At 50.2% G+C, this 18,880-nt stretch overlaps 4 protein-coding genes across 4 annotated transcripts; 2 read left to right on the plus strand and 2 right to left on the minus strand.

Annotated features, from left to right (window-relative positions):
• Positions 1–420: 420 nt before the first annotated feature.
• rpt1 (proteasome regulatory particle base subunit RPT1) lies at positions 421–1,923 on the minus strand (the record flags this gene model as incomplete). Its single annotated transcript, XM_057184201.1, has 4 exons — positions 421–1,300; positions 1,355–1,584; positions 1,643–1,757; positions 1,829–1,923. The coding sequence occupies 4 exons, from the start codon at positions 1,921–1,923 to the stop codon at positions 421–423; spliced, it is 1,320 nt and encodes a 439-aa protein (XP_057045651.1).
• A 325-nt stretch (positions 1,924–2,248) lies between these two features.
• On the plus strand, positions 2,249–4,180 carry N7518_003275 (chaperonin-containing T-complex subunit CCT4; the record flags this gene model as incomplete). The annotated part of the gene is made up of 7 exons (XM_057184202.1): positions 2,249–2,296; positions 2,350–2,401; positions 2,452–2,474; positions 2,531–2,560; positions 2,611–2,640; positions 2,696–3,268; positions 3,326–4,180. The coding sequence occupies 7 exons, from the start codon at positions 2,249–2,251 to the stop codon at positions 4,178–4,180; spliced, it is 1,611 nt and encodes a 536-aa protein (XP_057045652.1).
• Positions 4,181–4,860: 680 nt separating this feature from the next.
• Positions 4,861–7,719, plus strand: dapB (dipeptidyl aminopeptidase dapB; the record flags this gene model as incomplete). The annotated part of the gene is made up of 3 exons (XM_057184203.1): positions 4,861–7,222; positions 7,289–7,558; positions 7,640–7,719. 3 exons carry the CDS (start codon positions 4,861–4,863, stop codon positions 7,717–7,719), a joined length of 2,712 nt encoding a protein of 903 aa, XP_057045653.1.
• A 371-nt stretch (positions 7,720–8,090) lies between these two features.
• On the minus strand, positions 8,091–16,880 carry gtb3 (glycosyltransferase family 4 protein; the record flags this gene model as incomplete). The annotated part of the gene is made up of 3 exons (XM_057184204.1): positions 8,091–16,574; positions 16,633–16,722; positions 16,809–16,880. 3 exons carry the CDS (start codon positions 16,878–16,880, stop codon positions 8,091–8,093), a joined length of 8,646 nt encoding a protein of 2,881 aa, XP_057045654.1.
• Between the last annotated feature and the right edge of the window lie 2,000 nt (positions 16,881–18,880).

The raw sequence follows: 18,880 nt of genomic DNA on the forward strand, positions 1-18,880 counted from the left end.
TTGCCCGTGATTGGCCAATTGGAAAGGATCCACTATCTAGGTATGATATTCCATTTTGCCGGCCAACACAGCTGCCGGAAGTCAACGGTAGAGCGTCATATCACGGGATCTTGAATCTATATCTGGTTATCTTTTCTGACTTTAGTCCCACTTTTCCTAGTAGAATGACGTGCAATTGCTGGATATCGATCATTGTGGTATCTAGTAGTTAGATCGAGATAGTCATGTGATTCAATATGACTAGTTAGAATCACATGACAAGCCGTGTGCGTTCCGACCAAATCAGGAAAGTTATACGGACTACGTACTACATTGGTAGTACACAGGTTGAAATTATATTGCATTGACCAGGAAAAACTCCCATGTAACAAGACAATAGTGATCGTACATCCCATCCATAATGCAAGTGAGTCGGAATTTCTAGTTGTACTGCATATATGTAGCCGTCGAGTTGAACTTGAGGTTGCCCTTAATCACCTTCTCAACGGAGGCCAAGAAGTCCTTCTCGGTGGCCACCTTACGGCGAGCCCGAATAGCAAACATACCCGCCTCAGTCGCAACACTGCGGAGTTCGGCACCTGTAGCGTTGGGGCACAGTCGCGAGATCAGCTCCCAACGGATGTCTCGCTCGACGGACATGCTCTTGGCGTGGATTCGGAGAATGTTGGCACGACCCTCGACATCCGGTAGTGAGAATTCGATCTTACGATCGATACGGCCGGGACGCATCAAGGCTGGGTCAAGTGTAGACGGACGGTTGGTAGCGAACATGACTTTAATGTTACCCCGAGAGTCGAATCCATCCAGCTGTGTGATCAGTTCCAGCATGGTTCGCTGAACCTCGTTGTCTCCACCAGCGCCATCGTCAAAACGTGCACCACCAACGGCATCAATTTCGTCGAAGAAAATAATGCATGCCTTCTTGGTACGGGCCATCTCGAACAGTTCACGGACCATCCGAGCACCCTCACCAACGTACTTCTGCACCAGTTCACTACCAATGACACGGATGAAGGTAGCATCCGTTCGGTTGGCGACTGCACGGGCGCAAAGGGTCTTTCCGGTTCCTGGGGGTCCGTAGAGCAGAGCACCCTTGGGTGGGTCGATACCGAGATTCACGAAGCGCTCTGGCGATAGCAAGGGCATTTCGACTACTTCTCGTAGCTTTTCGATCTGTTCTTTGCATCCACCAACATCGCCGTAGGTCACATCAGGCTTATCTTCGACAGTCATCATTGTCACGCTGGGGTCGATCTTTGGCGGCAAGGGCAGCATGATCTGATACTTATTACGGTCGACGCTGCGAAGCCTAGTCAGTACATAGAAATGACATATAATCCACCATATAACTTACCCAACTCTCATGCCTTCTTCGATATCTGTCGGACTAACGCGCTCTCCGAGGTTGACAACGAACTTGGCAATTTGCTTGACGTTGATCACGTATTTACTCTTGTCCGAGTCCTTCTCATCCTGGATAATCTTTGTGCACCTCGCGACCTGTAGCGGCTGTTCCTCCGCCATGCGTTGTCGATCGGCAGCAACATCCCAAAGGTGTGGAGGCGCCAAACCGGTGTCAGATTCCTGGTAAGACATTAGCTCGAGTTGTTCAAGGGGCCGAAAGAGCTGGATAAGTTATCACCTTAACGCCGATCTTCTCATTCACGCTGTTTTGCTTTTCCTTGATATCCTTCTCGAGCTTCTTCAGCGCATTCGCGTAAGGTGCGGCGCCGTAGGTCTTGAGTACTGCGATGTCACTGTAATAAGACGTGTCAATCATTGCCATCGCGCTTTGTGTAGATTGAATCGACACAGACCGGGAACTCACTCGTCTGTAAGGGGCGTAATCTTCTTCTCTGGTTCCTCATCGTCTGCGTAGTTCTTCTTGAACTTCTCCCAGTTCTCACCTGTGGCGCTAGGCATGATGAAAGGTGTTGACAGCCCAAGGCCGAGTTAAGGGAGGGTCTGAGGAAACAATGAAATCGAAGATGTATATGCAGGAGTAACAAATTCGACGTGATCTAAAGCGGTGTCAAGTTGAAAATAAGATAGATAGGTTGGGTATTGGGAGAGCAAAGGACGGTGATGTAGCAGAGCTGCGGTGGTCGAGCTAGCCTCACTAATCAGGTGCCAAGCTTCATCACCGCCCCAGAACCTCGCAGAATTTCCTGTGTGTCCTCCACCACAACAACTCAACTATCTCCTTTCACTCATTTTTAAAGGTTAATTTTGAATATCGATCTTCAAAATGGCCTCCGTACTAGCACAGGGAGCCGGCGGCAACAACTCCTTCAAGGTGCGAGGCCTCAAAACGATGTGTGTGGGCCACTGATTTCTGATTGCATGCAGGACAAGGAGAAGCCGATGGCCGTGCGGGCCTCTAACATTCTCGCTGCTCGGGGTATGTATATTCTCATGATGTTAAAGGCGCCCATGCTAACGGTATCATAGCTGTCTCCGATGCCATTCGAACAGTACGCTTGCTCAAACGATATGCGGATACATAGATGAGGGGCTAACAGGAATATAGTCTTTGGGACCCAGGGGTATGGATAAGATGGTGAGTTCATCTCGGATTTTCCTTCTATCAGTATGCTAATGTCTCTCCAGATCCAAACGGCCAAAGGACGGACCATCATCGTATGCAGCCCAATTCAATCCGAACATATCAGAAGCCACAACTGACCCCCCGCAGACAAACGATGGAAACACTATGTTGAAGGATATGAGCGTGATGCACCCCGCTGCCCGCATGCTTGTCGACCTGAGTGCGGCGCAGGATGTCGAAGCTGGTGATGGAACAACATCAGTGGTTGTCATTGCTGGCAGTCTGCTCGGCGCTGCCGAAAAGTTGCTAGGCAAGGGCCTTCACCCCACTGTCATCGCGGAGTCTTTCCAGAGAGCCGCCGGTGCTGCCGTTGAGATCCTCCACAACATGTCCCGTCCTATCAACCTCTCCGATCGTTCTACCCTCCTCCAAGCCGCTTCTACTTCGCTTTCGTCCAAGATCGTGTCCCAGCACTCCGGACTTCTGGGCCCGATGGCAGTCGACTCCGTCCTAAAGGTTTGTGACCCGAAGACCGCAGAGAACGTGGACTTGCGGGACATCCGTATCGTGAAGAAGGTTGGCGGCACAATCGAGGATAGCGAGATGGTTGATGGCGTGGTTCTGAACCAGCCCGTGATCAAGAGCAGTGGTGGCCCCACAAGAATCGAGAAGGCGCGGATAGGTCTGATCCAATTCCAACTGAGCCCACCTAAGCCGGACGTATGTTTATTCGCTCCTCAAACTGTTACTGGAACAAGATTGACAATTAGATTCTAGATGGAGAACCAAATCGTGGTGAACGACTACCGCCAGATGGACAAGATCTTGAAAGAGGAGCGCCAATACATGCTCAATATGGTCAAGAAGATCCAGAAGACTAAGTGTAATGTCCTTCTGATTCAGAAGTCCATCCTCCGTGACGCTGTGAACGAACTTTCCCTGCACTTCCTTTCCCGTCTCAAGATTCTCGCCATCAAGGATATCGAGCGCGATGAGGTCGAGTTCCTGTGCAAGAGTCTCGGCTGCAAGCCCGTCGCTAATGTCGACTCCTTCACCGAAGACAAGCTCGGCAGTGCCGACCTCGTCGAGGAAGTCCAGTCCTCCGGTGCTCGTTACGTCAAGATCACCGGTATCAAGGCTCCTCTTTCCTCTTACAACCAGACCGTCTCAATTGTCGCGCGTGGTGCCAACAGCCTGATTTTGGATGAAGCCGAGCGGTCTTTGCACGACGCCCTGTGTGTCATTCGCTGCCTCGTCAAGAAGCGTGCCATGATCGCAGGTGGTGGTGCTCCCGAGATTGAAGTGGCCCACATACTCGCCATGCGTGCTCGTGAGCTTACTGGTACTGAGGCTATCTGCTTCAAGGCCTTCGCCGATGCCATGGAGGTTATCCCTACTACTCTGGCCGAGAACGCCGGTCTTAACTCCATCAAGGTTGTGACTGAACTGCGCCACCGCCACGCCCAGGGCCAGCACAATGCTGGCGTCAGCATTCGCAGCGGTGGTGTGAAGGATGATATCACAGAGGAGAATATCCTCCAACCCTTGCTGGTCAGCACTAGTGCGATTGAGCTGGCCGCGGAGACTGTGAAGATGATCATGAGAATTGATGACATTGCTCTGTCGCGGTAAAGCCCTCGCGGCCGCTAGCGTGAGCTGTATGATGGAAAACGATCTAATCGTGACGAGTAATTAAAAAAAATATCCCGTTCCTGCATAGAATCACTCTTGGACTATACACTTTCTGTGCAATGTATATGGTAGACCGAGATCCCTGCAATGCTATCCTCGCAAGTTTTATAATGAAAAGTGAGACTCGGGGTAACTATAGATATGCTCGAGGTGTTATGTTGACATGGGAGTTTTCAAATTGAAGAAGTATGGCCTAAGATATATAGTTAGAGCAACACTTCGCTCACCAACTGCCCAGATGAGCAGCCAATGATACCATAAAACATATGCATTAGCGACAAGGCTTCATAAGAACTGAACTAACCACTATCAATATCTAACCAAAATTGGGACTGAATAAGGATATTCGAAGCTAAACAAATGAATAGACTCTTTGTCCACGCCAAGAGATGGCCTCGGCCTGATTCGCAATATTCGACATTTGGAAGCCAGCCCTCGAAAAAAGGATCTCTGCTTTTCCATACATTGTCTCAGTAATTCGGCGACTATAAATATATATATATAAACACACTTACTGTCATTGCAGCAGTGTTCCTGGCGCTCGGCTCGAATTGCTGGCGATAAGAGATAGAGTGACGATCGACGTCAGCTCCGCCTGTTAACTCCGATCGACAGCCACCATGGGAAAGTTCGAAGATGAAGGGAACTCAGAGTCCGTACCATTGACTCGACAACGGTCGGAATCCCTCGCCTCACAAATATCCACCGACTCGGGCCTCTCGATTCCCTCCGAGTCATCCATGAAGAACCACAAGGGAGGCAACACGCTGCCGATGGAGGAAGGGGAAGGGGACAGATACCGGGATATTGAAGATGGAGGAGAAACTGGCCCCGATGAGCCTCTTATATCAAGCGGGAAGAAGGCAAGCTCGTCCGGTCGTCTGCGCAAGATCGTCTGGTTACTGGTGTTTCTCTGCGTCGGTGGCTGGGTGCTCTCTTTCGTGCTGTTCCTCACGCAGAAGCGACCCGATAATGCGGCGCTCTCGTCTGCATCAACCGTGGACGTCCATGAACCAGATTCGACGACTGGTAGTACCAGCCACGGGAAACCAGTGACACTGCAACAAATCTTGAGTGGTACCTGGTCTCCGAAGTCTCATGCGATCTCCTGGATTGCAGGCCCGAACGGCGAGGATGGTCTTTTGGTTGAGCAGGACGAGAAAAAAGACGCTTTTTTGCAGGTGAAAGACATCAGCGGTAGTAAAGACGGCGTCGATCATCTTGAGACCAGAGTGTTGATGAAGAAGGGGTATATTTGGTTTGATGGGGAGGCCATCCCACCGGTCAAGACGTGGCCAAGTCCTAACATGAAAAAGGTCTTGGTCATGACTGACACTCAGTCCAATTGGAGACACTCGTATTTTGGGAAATATTGGATCTTCGATGTGGCAACGCAGAAGGCCGAGCCGCTAGATCCTGGGAACCTGAGTGGACGTGTACAGCTTGCAGCTTGGTCGCCAACCTCTGATGGGGTTGTCTTTGTTCGTGAGAACAACTTATATTTGCGTACGCTGGCCTCTTTGGAGGTCATCCCTATCACCAAGGATGGCGACGAGAACCTCTTTTATGGTGTTCCAGACTGGGTGTACGAGGAAGAAGTCTTTGCAGGCAACACCGGCACCTGGTGGTCTGATGATGGCAAGTTTGTCGCATTCCTTCGCACAAACGAGTCAGCAGTTCCTGAATATCCTATTCAATACTTCCTTTCACGGCCATCAGGCAAACAGCCACCGCCCGGACTTAAAAATTACCCCGAAGTGAGGCAGATCAAATACCCGAAACCCGGCAGTCCGAATCCAATTGTCAACCTGCAGTTCTACGATGTCGAAAAAAATGAAGTTTTCTCGTTTGACATGCCAGAGGACTTTGTCGACGATGAAAGAATTATCATCGAGATTGTCTGGGCGTCCGAGGGCAAGGTTTTAATCCGAGAGACCAACCGCGAGAGCGATGTTGTGAAGATTTTTGTTATGGACACAAAGGCCCGAACTGGCAAGCTGGTGCGGTCAGATGATATCGCAGCTCTGGACGGTGGCTGGGTTGAGCCTACACAGTCGACTCGGGTTATTCCTGCTGACCCCAAAATTGGTCGACCACACGATGGCTATATCGACACTGTTATTTATGAAGGCTATGATCACTTGGCTTATTTCACACCTTTCGATAACCCAGAGCCCGTGATATTGACCAAGGGCAAATGGGAAGTTGTCAACGCACCGTCAGCTGTTGACCTGAAGAAGGGTCTGGTATACTTCATTGCCACAAAGGAGGCTCCAACTCAGCGTCACCTATACTCAGTAAAATTGGACGGCTCCGATCTTCGACCTCTGACGGATACATCTGCACCGGGGTTTTTCGATGTTTCATTCTCCCATGGAGCCGGCTATGGTTTACTCAGCTATAAAGGCCCATCAGTACCGTGGCAGGCCGTGATCAATACCCAAGGTGACGAGATTGACTTCATCAACCTCATCGAGGAGAACGTTGAACTCTCTAAGATGGTCGAAGAGTTCGCCCTTCCAACGGAGGTGTACACCAATGTAACCATTGATGGTTACACGCTCCAGGTCCTAGAGCGCCGCCCTCCAAACTTCAACCCTGAAAAGAAATACCCCGTTCTTTTCTTCCTATATGGTGGACCGGGGTCGCAAACGGTCGACCGCAAGTTCACCATTGATTTCCAGACCTATGTCGCCTCTAGCCTGGGCTATATTGTCGTCACTGTGGATGGTCGAGGAACAGGTTTCATTGGCAGAGAAGCCCGGTGTGTTGTCCGTGGTAATATCGGCCATTATGAAGCTATGGATCAGATCGCGACGGCCAAGATCTGGGCTAGCAAGAGCTACGTGGATGAGAGCCGCATGGCCGTCTGGGGCTGGAGCTATGGTGGCTACATGACCTTGAAAGTCCTCGAACAAGATGCGGGCGAGACGTTCCAATACGGCATGGCTGTAGCACCCGTCACTGATTGGAGGTTCTATGGTATGCTCCTTAGATCACTACTGTTCTGTTTCAACATACACATACTAACATCCTCCTTCTTCATAGACTCTATCTATACAGAACGTTATATGCACACCCCCGAGCACAACCCCTCGGGCTATGCAAATGCCTCCATCAGTGATGTCATGGCCCTAGGCCACAGTGTCCGATTTTTGATCATGCACGGTGTTGCCGACGACAATGTCCATCTTCAAAATACCCTTGTGTTGATCGACAAGCTGGATTTGAGGAATATTGACAACTACGACATGCAGGTCTTCCCTGATTCGGATCATAGTATACAATTCCACCGGGCGCATGCGCTTGTTTATGAACGTAAGTTAATTCCCGACGCGCTCCCATTCAATGGCTTCCCAAGGTTGGGAAATGATATGACATGACTAATCGTGAATCAAGGTCTCTCGAGCTGGCTCATCAATGCGTTCAATGGTGAATGGCATCGGACCGCGAGTCCGAAACCACAAGAGTCGACGTGAACGCAAACTTTTGCTTTTTGGGAATTATGTACACCCTTGGGTATATATTCTGCTAGATACATATAGCTTTGAATTAAGGAACAATTGATGCATATTATGATTCTGTATTCTCATTAAGACTAAGAATTTATGATAGAAGGACTGTAGTCGCTGAGGTATGCCACAATTTGTCAACACGTCAACAAAATTGATAGGAAAAAGATCAGACAAACATATTAACAGAGGGCTTTTGAAACATTTCCTATGGTTCCTTCCAGGAACCAAGACACCGAATAATGCAAGTATGAACAGAAACGCGAAAAATATACAGGAATGAAATGCAGTATGTGCAAGTAGGGTAAGGAAGGAAGGGTGTGTGTATAAAACTTAAATCAAGACGAGCGACTAGGAGAGCGCGCGCCAGGAGAAAGCCCGCCAGCCCGAAGGAAATCCTCTCTGTTGGCGACACTGACATCCGAATTTCGATAAGGAAGGTAGTCTTCACGTTGCAAGCCACGCAGCTGTTCCCGACCGACAGTTGAGACGGAGCGCGCGTAGGACTGAGGACGAGAGAGGGTCGGACGGGCATTCAGCACAGACAGCCGATGGCTGGAGGTCCATATGGGTGATTTACTGCCCGGGGACAGCACGGTCGTCCTTGGCGCAAAGACAGGCAGACGAGCGAAGGACTCGGTATCCGTGGAGACATTGCTCATGCTCATAGCAGAGATGTCAGACATGGGACGGTGGTAGCCGCCGCGACTGGGGATATGGGACATAGAACTGTAGACGGTGGAGATACCGGACTGGGCGGACGAGCGCCAGGAGTTCACCGCGTCACGCGGGATGGTGATGATCTCTTCGTCGACGCCGGTCTCGATGGCGGCTGCCACATCGGTGGGCTCGATCGGGTCGCCTGCTGCGCGGCTGGCCATCATCTTAGCCGACTTGCCAATCCACAACATCTGCTCGTGCTCGCGGAGGTACCGGTCGCCACTGAAGGATTTCTGGACAATCGTGCGGGTCATCATGCCGAGTTTGCGACGGTGCTCGCTCTTCTCGTACATACGGCGGGTGATGGCTGTTACTTCTTCAGGGGTGGGGTGGGAAGTCAGGACTGGGGCGGGGCTTGTGTCTTCGCTGTGTTTGCTCCATTCGCCAAGCATGGCAAGCATGCCGATTTGGGCCTTTGCTAGAGCGAGCGCGTCGTTTGGTGCGACAACGGCACTGAAGCGGGAGAAGTCATCTGGATCGCTGAGTACTCGGAGGGAAGCACCGACGTCAGTGCAGACGACGGGAGCTCCAGTCAGAGCAGCCTCTCCCAGGGCGAGAGGAAGACCTTCAGACAGAGATGAGTTCAGGAAAAGCCAGGTGTTCTCCAGGACCTTCATGGGGTCGGCAGTTCCGCGGAGTGTGACTCTGCCACGAAGACCCTTTGATGCGATGATCTCTTGACACTCAGTAGAGTAAGTCGGAGCCTTGTCAATAGCGCCATAGATGTCCAGGTGGTACTCGTCGAACTTCCACTGGTTGATGATGATATCCGCAGCGAGAAGGGCAGTCTTGATGTCCTTGGCATACCAAACGTGGGACAACATGGTCACAGTCGGACGCTCGGATTTGATTTCCTTGACTGGAGAGAACTTCTGCATGTCAGTGATACCGTTAACGACAGGATCAATCTTTCGGCGGAAAGTGTTTCGGTGCTCAATCGTGCCTTGGCAGGTACCAATCTCGACCTCCCAACCGGGGTTGAAGAAGTCGGCACAGGGAAGGATGATGTCTGCGTGGTGAAGGGTCAAGACGGAGGTAATTCGCATCAATCCAAGTAGCGCGTTCCGAACAAATGGCGAGAGCTTGCACAAGGCAGATGACAAACAGAGATTGGTTTCACGCCAACTGATAGCGTGATCCCAAATCTGCAAGGTACAATTGCGCTTGATCTTGCATACAACACCGTAAGAGGCGCTGACACTGTGATGTGAGGCCTGGAAGGTTGAAGGGATCTTTTCAGGAACCGGGATCGAGAAGATGAAGAGATAGCGGTACCAGAGCTCCAGGGCGACATCGAGAGATGTCAAGGTAGGAAGCTCAGTGTCGAACCACTCGGATGACGGGATGGTGTTTGGCATTTCCTGGGTCAGCCACAAATCACGCCAGCTCTGTTTCACAATTTCAGTGTTCCACACCTGAGTCCAATGACGGGACTCCTGGAAGTATGTGTTCAGATTCACAAGTGCTCGAGTCGCTTGGTGGATATCAGCCTTCGAAAGATGAACTGCACGGGCACCCTTAACTAAAGCTGTCAGAATCGGAATGAAGTTCATCTTGATGTCGTACTCGCTCGCGGAGGTAACATTGTCCACCTCAGCATCCAGCTTGTTATGGAACAAACCGTGAGTTGGAGTGAGGAAGTCCATACCCCAAAGCGGGATGAGCTTCAGAGACTGGATGTTCTGTTCGGTCTGATGCTTTGGAACACCGAAATCGTTGGCAGACTCGCAAATCATGTGCCATTTGATGGTTCGCAGAGAGTTAATCATATCTCTTCGACAGGCAGAGACACCACCACCTTCATTAGGCCAGGTACCGTTGTCGGCTGCCATGACATGGAGCGTCTTCTCGGTATCGGTGCCAAAGTTCTTGGAGCGAGTGTTAACAACAGCATCACCTCCAGGGCCAAAGTTGAGCAGATCGGTGAGCTTAACAGCGAGTGGGGTCCAGCTGGAAATGTTGTCGTCCAGATCCGCACTGGCCATGATCGCATCAGCGCGGAGATCCACGTATTTCTTTGCAGCCGCGAGATTTCCCCAGTCACGGCTGCGCCAGTAAGGGTGAAGAACCTTATCTCTGCGCAGCATACGGTCATCCATCCAGCGAACGATAATTGCATCGAAGTCAACACGATCCTTCCACGCCTTCCACATCAAGGAGCGAGCTCGAGAAGTTGACATAACAAAGCGCTTCTTCGTGAGGCCCAGTGTCCGGGTAAGGAAAGTTGACTGGAGACTGTCGCAGTAAACAAAGGGGTTATCATGCACAAAGCTGGTATACTTTGGCTTGGAGAGTACACCCAGATAATCGTGCTCAATCATCGGTGGAGTCTGCATCTTCTGCCCATTGATAGTGGTGAAGATGGTGGGATGGAACTTGTGATCATACAGCCAACGACTTTCATAAACATCGGCGCCTTGGACAAAGCTGGCCTCGGTGACCTTGGAGTGAGGAATCCAGCGTTCAACCTTCTCGGGATGGCGACGCGGAGGCGCACACCAAGACACAGTACAGCTGATGTGGGACAAGACAAACTCAGCTCGCAACAGTTCATCACCGAAACGGGGGTTCTTGCGATAGTGGTATTTGAAGCGGATAAGATTGCCATCCTTCATGTACGAACCAGATTCGATAAGACCCTTGCGGTTGTACTGGACGCTTTGCAGATGGTTTGCTCCGGACACGCAACGTCGTCCTAGCGGAATGCGGTTTGAGGATTTGCTAAGTTTGAAGCTCTTCTTTGTCGGAGATCGGTAGTCGTAGTGGTATTCGTTGATCACTTTGCCGTCCTTGAACTCCTGCTTGACCAGAAGCAACATCTCACCCGAAAAGGTACTGACGAACTTCAGGGATTTGACCTCCTTGGGCTCAGTGCTATGCTCGCCAGCGTAGTGGTAGATCTTGAAAGTGCCATCAATCTCGTGGTGCCTGAATGCTGTAAAGGTGCCGTCCTGACTCTGGACAATGATCCGGCTCTTTTTGATATGGATCGTCATGCCCTTGGTCTCTTCCCACAGCCGCTTGACGTTCTTGCGGCCATGGAAGAGGAAGAATGACAAGCCCAAGTCTTGAACGAGCTTGGAATAAACCCAGACCATATTCAATAAGAAGACGGTCGGCACACGGACAACGCTCGGAAGGTCCTTGGTGACATGATTGAACTCTCTCTGGAATTCCGGATCTGCGACTGAAGCTACCACACAGAACTTGATAATTGTTCCCAGCTTGTGGTAAATGTAGCTAGCTGGTGATCGGAGTAGCGACAATGCGACCGGGAGCTTCCGAGGTATGTAGGAAATGTACTTCGAAGTCTCGGATACTTTGGGAAGAGCGGTTTCTCCAGTTCCCCAGTGAGCATAGTCGAGAATGCTAACTGCAGTGGCTGCGCCAAGATTGCAACGAGCAACATGGATATTGAGGTCATCAGTATCGAATGTGCAAAGATTTCGCTGGAGCCATTGGCGCTGGGTATTGGAAAGGCTGCACTGTTGACCCAGGCAACGCTTCAGCAGCACATCCCGAACCTCATTTGGCAGCTTGTCCCAATGGAGATCAGCCTCGAAGCCAAGGCAAAGCTGCCGAAGGAGTTCCTTCTTAGCCCAGCGTACGACCGTATGTGTGTTGGCCTCCTCACGAAGCTGTCGAGCCATTGTGTGGGTTACTCCACCGGAGACAATCGATCCCGCCAATGATGCATACTCATGAGGAACGCCCAGCATAAGCTCTGTGACGGCATGAAGCAATGTTTCAGCAATAATCTGACAGTTTGCACTGATATCGAGACGCTCGTCTAGGAGCCCTCCCACGGTGATGGCCAACTTCAATTGGTTTCCAGTACTGCAGCTGAGAGCTCGAATGCCGGGACCGAGAGAGCCAGCAGAAACAAGCTCGATGACAATGTCGCCCTTCTCCCATGATGAGATGGCGGTGTTGACAATATTCTTGGAGCAGGGGAACGCCTCTTCGATCCTAAGTTCTTCTCTGCAAGACAACATAGCATTCTTGATTTCGGCACCAGGATGGACACCTGGATTGAGCTTGAATCGGGAATCGGAAGGAAGCAGTGAATAGCTTTCGAAGAAAGTCTGGAGCTCTTGCTGGGACCATTCGGGGTCCGACCAGGGTGTCGTAAACGCATGGAAGGTGCGGCCAAGTTCCACCGGAGAGTCCACTTTGTGTGGCATACCCATTTTGGCGTTCCAAACCGAGAGGAAGGCAACGGTCCAGGTGGCAGAGCCGAGTCCAATGATCTGCGAGTACAGCGAATTCGGCCGACAGACTTTGAGCGCGATACCGATTGGCAATCCGATACAGATACCAATGATGAGAGGCTTCAGCGCATGAGGGCCCGTGAAGATCTTCGTGTATTGGTACCAGATCAAACCAGTGTAGGCGAGAACGTAGGAGAAGAAAACAATCATGCCTTCAACCGGAGCTTGGAAGGTCCAAATGAGGGCAGTAGCAACCGCAAGACTCCAGACATGCCACAAGAGGAATCTGAAAAGGACCCGCCAGTATACCTTGCGTCGGAGTTGGATCTCTTGTTTCTGAGCGAGCCGAATGTCTTTTGCAGATCTGACGGAGATAGGAGCTTTGCTACCGAGGGCATCATGGAGCTCCTGGGCTTTGGTATCAATAAGCACGGCTCCGATCAGATAGTAGGCAAGGGCGAAGCCAACAGCCATTCGATTAGCATTATTGATCTCAGGAGTGAACTTAGGATCAGGCAACCCGGTAAGGAGGAGACCAACCAGGCGATTGCCACTTAGCAGTTGTGCCCATCTGTCAAGAAGTGCAAGCACAAAGTACAGAACACCACATCCCATCTCTTTGCTCGATTGACGCCAATGAACAAATGCGTTGTGCAGACGAAGACCTTTCTGAGAGTTACGCAGGGTGTCAAGTGCGACCTTGGTTTGAATATTCCAACCAGAACTGAACGGAATCGGCCTCGGAACATCTGCATGGCGACAGTACCAGTCGAGAAGGAAATTGGTTGACTCCCAGTCCCGGGCAAGCTCTACGACCATTTTGTCTTTGGATGTCTTGGAGAAAATTCCACGCTTTGTCTGAGCCAAGACGTCCTTAAACAGGGCTTCTCTAGCCAGCTTGAGGGCAGCCGGGTCACTCATGTTCGCGAATACTTTCTCGTCATCATTTCCATAGGCAGTGAGATACCACTTGCGGATCTCAGTATCATCGGTGCGGCGCACGGATTGGTACCAAGTGACCCATTTGGAGGTAACCGAACGAAGAGAGAGCAAGAGCACACCAATGAAGACATAGATAACGGCGAGATAGATAGCCGAGTCGTGGCCAGTCCAGGTCGTGATGATCGGCGACAAGAACAGGATCGGAATGGACATGATGATTGACTTGCGACCAGACAAGAAAGACGTGCCAGGGTAACTGAAGCTTGCAAGCGAGGCGAAAGTCGAGAAGTAGGTTGTCAGAGCGACCAGGTAGAGGTAGAAGACGATACCAGCGCGAGGGCCTCGAACACCTGAAATGGCAACGAAGCCGATCAAGCCAGCGGCCACAGTGAAGGCAATACCAGCGATCAGGCGAATGAGAACGAACATGTTCGCTGCTGCGAAGGCCATCGAAATGAGGTAGTACGGGCCACCACATGCAATCCAGGTACCAATTACACCGGAAAGCAGCAGAGCGATCATCAGCGCCATAGTTGCACTGTCCTGTTCATATTCAGTCATGGCAGCAGAAAGATAGAGCCCACGGCCAATCAAGGTAAGCAAGATAATATCAATCAGAGCTGGAATAGCGAAGACACTCAAGAATGTGAATTGCTGGTATGCAGGCATAACCTTAGGCTTATCATCGGGGTTGACATCAATCTGAGCTCCGGCGTAGGATGTAGCGAGCTCCGGAGCACCGTTAATCCAGTTTGGTGGCTGATGGTCTCCGTAGTAAGCTCTGAACCGGTCGGATAGCAACTTTCCGAAAACGCTGGGAGATACGTCGAAGTAAGCTTCACATCGCGATCCAAGGGCAAATGACTCTGCGAAGGCGGCAGCCTGATCGGTATGGCTGTTGAATAGGGGATTCCGATCAGTCACTTCTGTGTAAATCTCATCGAAGGCTCCCTGTCTTGCGGCACTGAAAAGCGCAAGAGCCATCATATCCACGTATGCGTCAACGGAGCCACCTTGAAGAAGCGAGCAGAGACCATTAGTAATGGCGGCAAGGTCGTCCTCGCGGCGGTACCGCAAAACATCGGAGAGCACACTGTCGGCCTGATGGAAAAGATCAAGACAGACATCGAGAGACGGGTATGTGCATCCTTGATCCAGGTACCAGTTGATACGCGACCTGATCAAATCATCAGGAGGGGTAGATTTGCTGAGATACCCAACCGTGTTCAGTGCTTTCAACTGAGCAAAAGAAGGGGCATCCACCAGTTGCTTGCGAATGTATGCGCAGATGGATACAGATACCTCACTGTGAGAATCGGTCAGAGAGAGGTGCTGCAAGAGAAGTAGGCGCTCTTCGGGGCTGAGAACATCGATATCTTGTATCAGTCGACGGGGAAGGCCAGTATCGCGGGACACGTCCTGGGACCAGGTTGCGAAGGTCGCCTCAGCCTCGAGGCAAACATGCCGAGGGAATCCCTTTGCCGAGAGGAAGGTGTGAAGAATAGTTCCAGCCAGGCCTTGCGCATTTTTGGACACATAAATCTCGATACCATCATGATCCATATCGAAAACGGCCCAAAATCGGACATCGGAGCTCTTGCGCAGACCAGAATCGAGACAGAGATTCACGTGCAACAGATCATTGGATGCCCAGTTCGAAAGTTCCTTGATGGTGTTGGCCAAATGCTCTCCATCCTCAGAGAGATCCAGAGAGTCATAGAATTTACTCAAAAGGACTCCAATACTTTGGATTTTGGGTGTCGGGACGGGATGAAGAAGACTGAGAGACTTGAGACGTTGTTGAGATTGGACGATTTCTGCAAAGGCCAGTGGGGTCGCGTCTGAACCGAGAGGGAAGCAACCGAGCGAGTTGTAGGCCAGCCCTGACATGGAGATAGAGAGAGGACTGCCCTGCGACTTGACCTGTGCGACCCACTCAGGAGGATCACGCAGGCGACCAGTCGGGCTATCGGGGGCCTTGGAGTCGTATTCCGATGACTTCAGTAGCGCATCAATGGCAGGGAAAAGTGGCTTGAGAATATCCCAGCCAGGCTTGTTATCCGGGGAAGGCATTATGTTCAGGTTGCCACGCCAGGTATCATGAGCTTTCATCATTTCTGCTTCCTTCAACCAACCGAACGCGGGAAGAGGTTCGAGAGTCGCGACGTTAAGATCCGCATTGTGAAGAGCAGCTTCGGTGCCGATCCAGGTAATTGCACTGTAAAAACCGCACCATTGGATAGATCTGCGCACTATGGCATTAGGAATAGTGACATTGTCGTCGACGGTTTCCCAGGACATTACGACAAAGTCTCTCATGCAAGATTCAGAAACGAAAGCCTTGAGTGTTGGTTGGAGTGCGACCATTTGGAAATAATCCCGCTTTTCGCCTTCAGGCATGATGCTAGCGTTTCGAATGACCAAACCCGCCACGGCACTGCTCTGAACGGCCTTTCGGTCTTTCAAGAAATGCGGTGGCTCAGTCTCGAGATAGACTGCCAGGCCGAGACCGCTGATGGCCTCGAGGAGCTTTCTGCGAGCGGTAGGACGGAGCACATCTTCCCAATTTGCGAGGAGAACACCGGAAAATGCGGTACCATGGAATCCGCTTGTGAGCAATTCCTCGATCTTTTCGATGACGGCCAAGGCTGATGGATTTGGAGGAAGGATTTTCCCGAAATCAATACGTCCGAGTACCTGGCTGCGCTCGTGTCTGGAAATAGCTTTGGCGACACCTGACTGGAATGGATCCACAACCAAGACATCCCATTCTTGCAAAAGTTTTTCTTGCGAGACGGTAGGTGGGTTTTCGAAGCTTCCTAGGTATACTCCGAAGCTCGTGGGCTTGCCCGCGCACGGACGTCTTTCGATCAAGTTGAGTTCTCGGTTGGCTAGCTGGGCGATACGGTTGGATACACTCGAAGGGAAGGTGTCTGGTAGCGGTCTCGACTAAATAGACTGGAATTAGTATATAGAGCAGAGGGGAGGAGCTTGTCGGTGTTCATACCTTATAGTATTTGATAAATCTCCTTCCTCCGGAATATACAATTGAGGCAGAGCCAATGGCGACTGTACATATCAACACTCCAATGTACATCTAAGGGAGATGGTCAGCATATCTTTCTTTGTTTCTCAACGAGAGCGCCAAAGGTCAAGTTGTAAAGAGGACCAGGATCAACATACGAATTGCCACCAATGTTCTTTCATGCCATTCCAGCCAAGAGGATCTGGCTTGAATGGAAGATATTCTACCATGACGTCGGGAGGTTGAGTCCTCGACTCGATGTGTCTTTGAGCGCAATATAAGAGGCACGAGGTTAGAATAACCGGCCAAGTGGAGATGCGACTTCAAATGCAAATGCTTATAATGACATGCTTAAACGAGTGACTGCTGTGTTCAGCGAAAAGCCAAGATGTCGATGTCAAGAAAAGAGAGCACCGGGGAGCTCAAGTGTCGACAAGGTGATAAGGTAAAAGATTAGTGGGGGGAAGAATGGCTAAAGTGAATATCCACTTCTCCAAGCCGCATCAGTCAAGTACAACAAGACAATTTTGCCTCCCAGGATTTCCCTTGTTCAATTGTCAGGGGCAGGAAAAACGGAAAGAAAATTAAAAGAAAAAAATGTGTATACGGGGTAGCTTCGCCTCTTTTGGACCGTTTAGGATAGAAAACAAGTGTCTAGGCGATTAGTGAGGTAGAGATCTCTAAAAGGCAAAAATAGCACACACTAAAGTTTTCGAATGCAAAAGAATAAGCTAACAGATGCACGGCTGGCTGGCCGATGGAACAGACCCGGTGGAGCCAGCGTGGTATGGATAGCAGATATGTTGCCATGTGTGCCAAAGCCATGCGATTCATATCGTGGCAATTATACTACCCGATGGGCCTTGGCTGTTTCTCTGATTTTGTTCCAAGGGACTAATTGAACATATCATATCAAGAATGAATATGTCGTGTTTCTCTCGAGATGTATCGGATTTCGCCTAGTTAGTTTGTAGGGCAGTTATGCACGGGCTAGAGCATCATATCATTTCAGCGGACAAAACTCGATGTCTTGGCAAAGGATTATAATTAAAATAATTAACTCAAAGAAAGAAAAGAAATTAAATAGAAAAGAATAGAAACCAAAAAGAAAAAGAAAAGAAGAAAAGAAAAGAAAAAAAGAAAACAGAGGAAAAGAACTTGAAACCCGAAATCGGACAATCCATACGGTGTATGAACCGGTAAATGAAAATTACGCGGTATTTGAAAGAAACCACGTAAATACAAGTATCCGAGTAATCCAAAATACCGTATACGTCATACACACGCTGTACCCCGTATTCAGCTCAGACATGCAGTGCCTTGTTCTTCCCCTTCCCCACATCAAGTTCTGGACTTGACCAGTCTGTTCCCCTGAAGGTAAGGTTCGTTCCTCGGGAATAATGCAATGTGTTGTCGGATCTTTTAGCCCTGCTATGGAGTTCTTCATGTCTCGCCTACCTTCAATCTGCCTAGCCTTGCTTTTGTTTTTTATTATTATTTTTAGCCCAAAGTCGAAACAAGAAGCGAAAACGAGAAGAGATTTCTCCATGTCTCAACCAATCCCCAATAGATTCCATTCCTGAACCGATCTCAGGCCCCCCGGAAAAGATTAAACCTATCAACGCCAGATGGAGACTCGTATAAACTGGATTTTCTTTTAGATCCATGCGAGATTACTCCGTAGCTCCGGGATTAACTAGACACAATTGGCGATAGGCCTTGGATTGAACCTCCGTTTTACTCCACAAACAATATACTTATAAAGCTGATGATCATGCACATGTGGGTAAAGAGCTGCAAGTTAATTCATTCGTTCATTATCTTCCGTATTCTATTTTCATTTTTTCAGCTGAGCCTGTCAGTCGTTAATTGCAGACCTGCATACTGTGTGACCTTTCCCATCTAGAAATAGGTCAGGATCGTCATGGTTGCCGTGCCAGTCTGGGCCTTGAAGGTCGCATGCTACTACGCATTTATAACATGCGACACTGCCCCCGGTGTTTGGCCTGAGAATACCCCGACTGTCATTGCCTATCATCCTCCGGTCTCGACTCCTTCTAGTACTCCTAGCAGTACTGCTGAAGTGAGCTCCACTGCGGTCGCTACTTCTACACTCTCGTTCACTTCCTCTGTCTCTGTCCCGGCTCTGTCCTCTATCGTTACTGGCAGTTTGCCCACAGTTGCACCGACCACCACTGCAGCCTCCACCTTCGTTACTCTCACCACTTCG

The sequence above is a fragment of the Penicillium psychrosexuale genome, assembly GCF_028828465.1.
Source record: "Penicillium psychrosexuale strain IBT 29551 chromosome Unknown utg000002l, whole genome shotgun sequence".
Classification (NCBI taxonomy): Eukaryota; Fungi; Ascomycota; class Eurotiomycetes; order Eurotiales; family Aspergillaceae; genus Penicillium; species Penicillium psychrosexuale.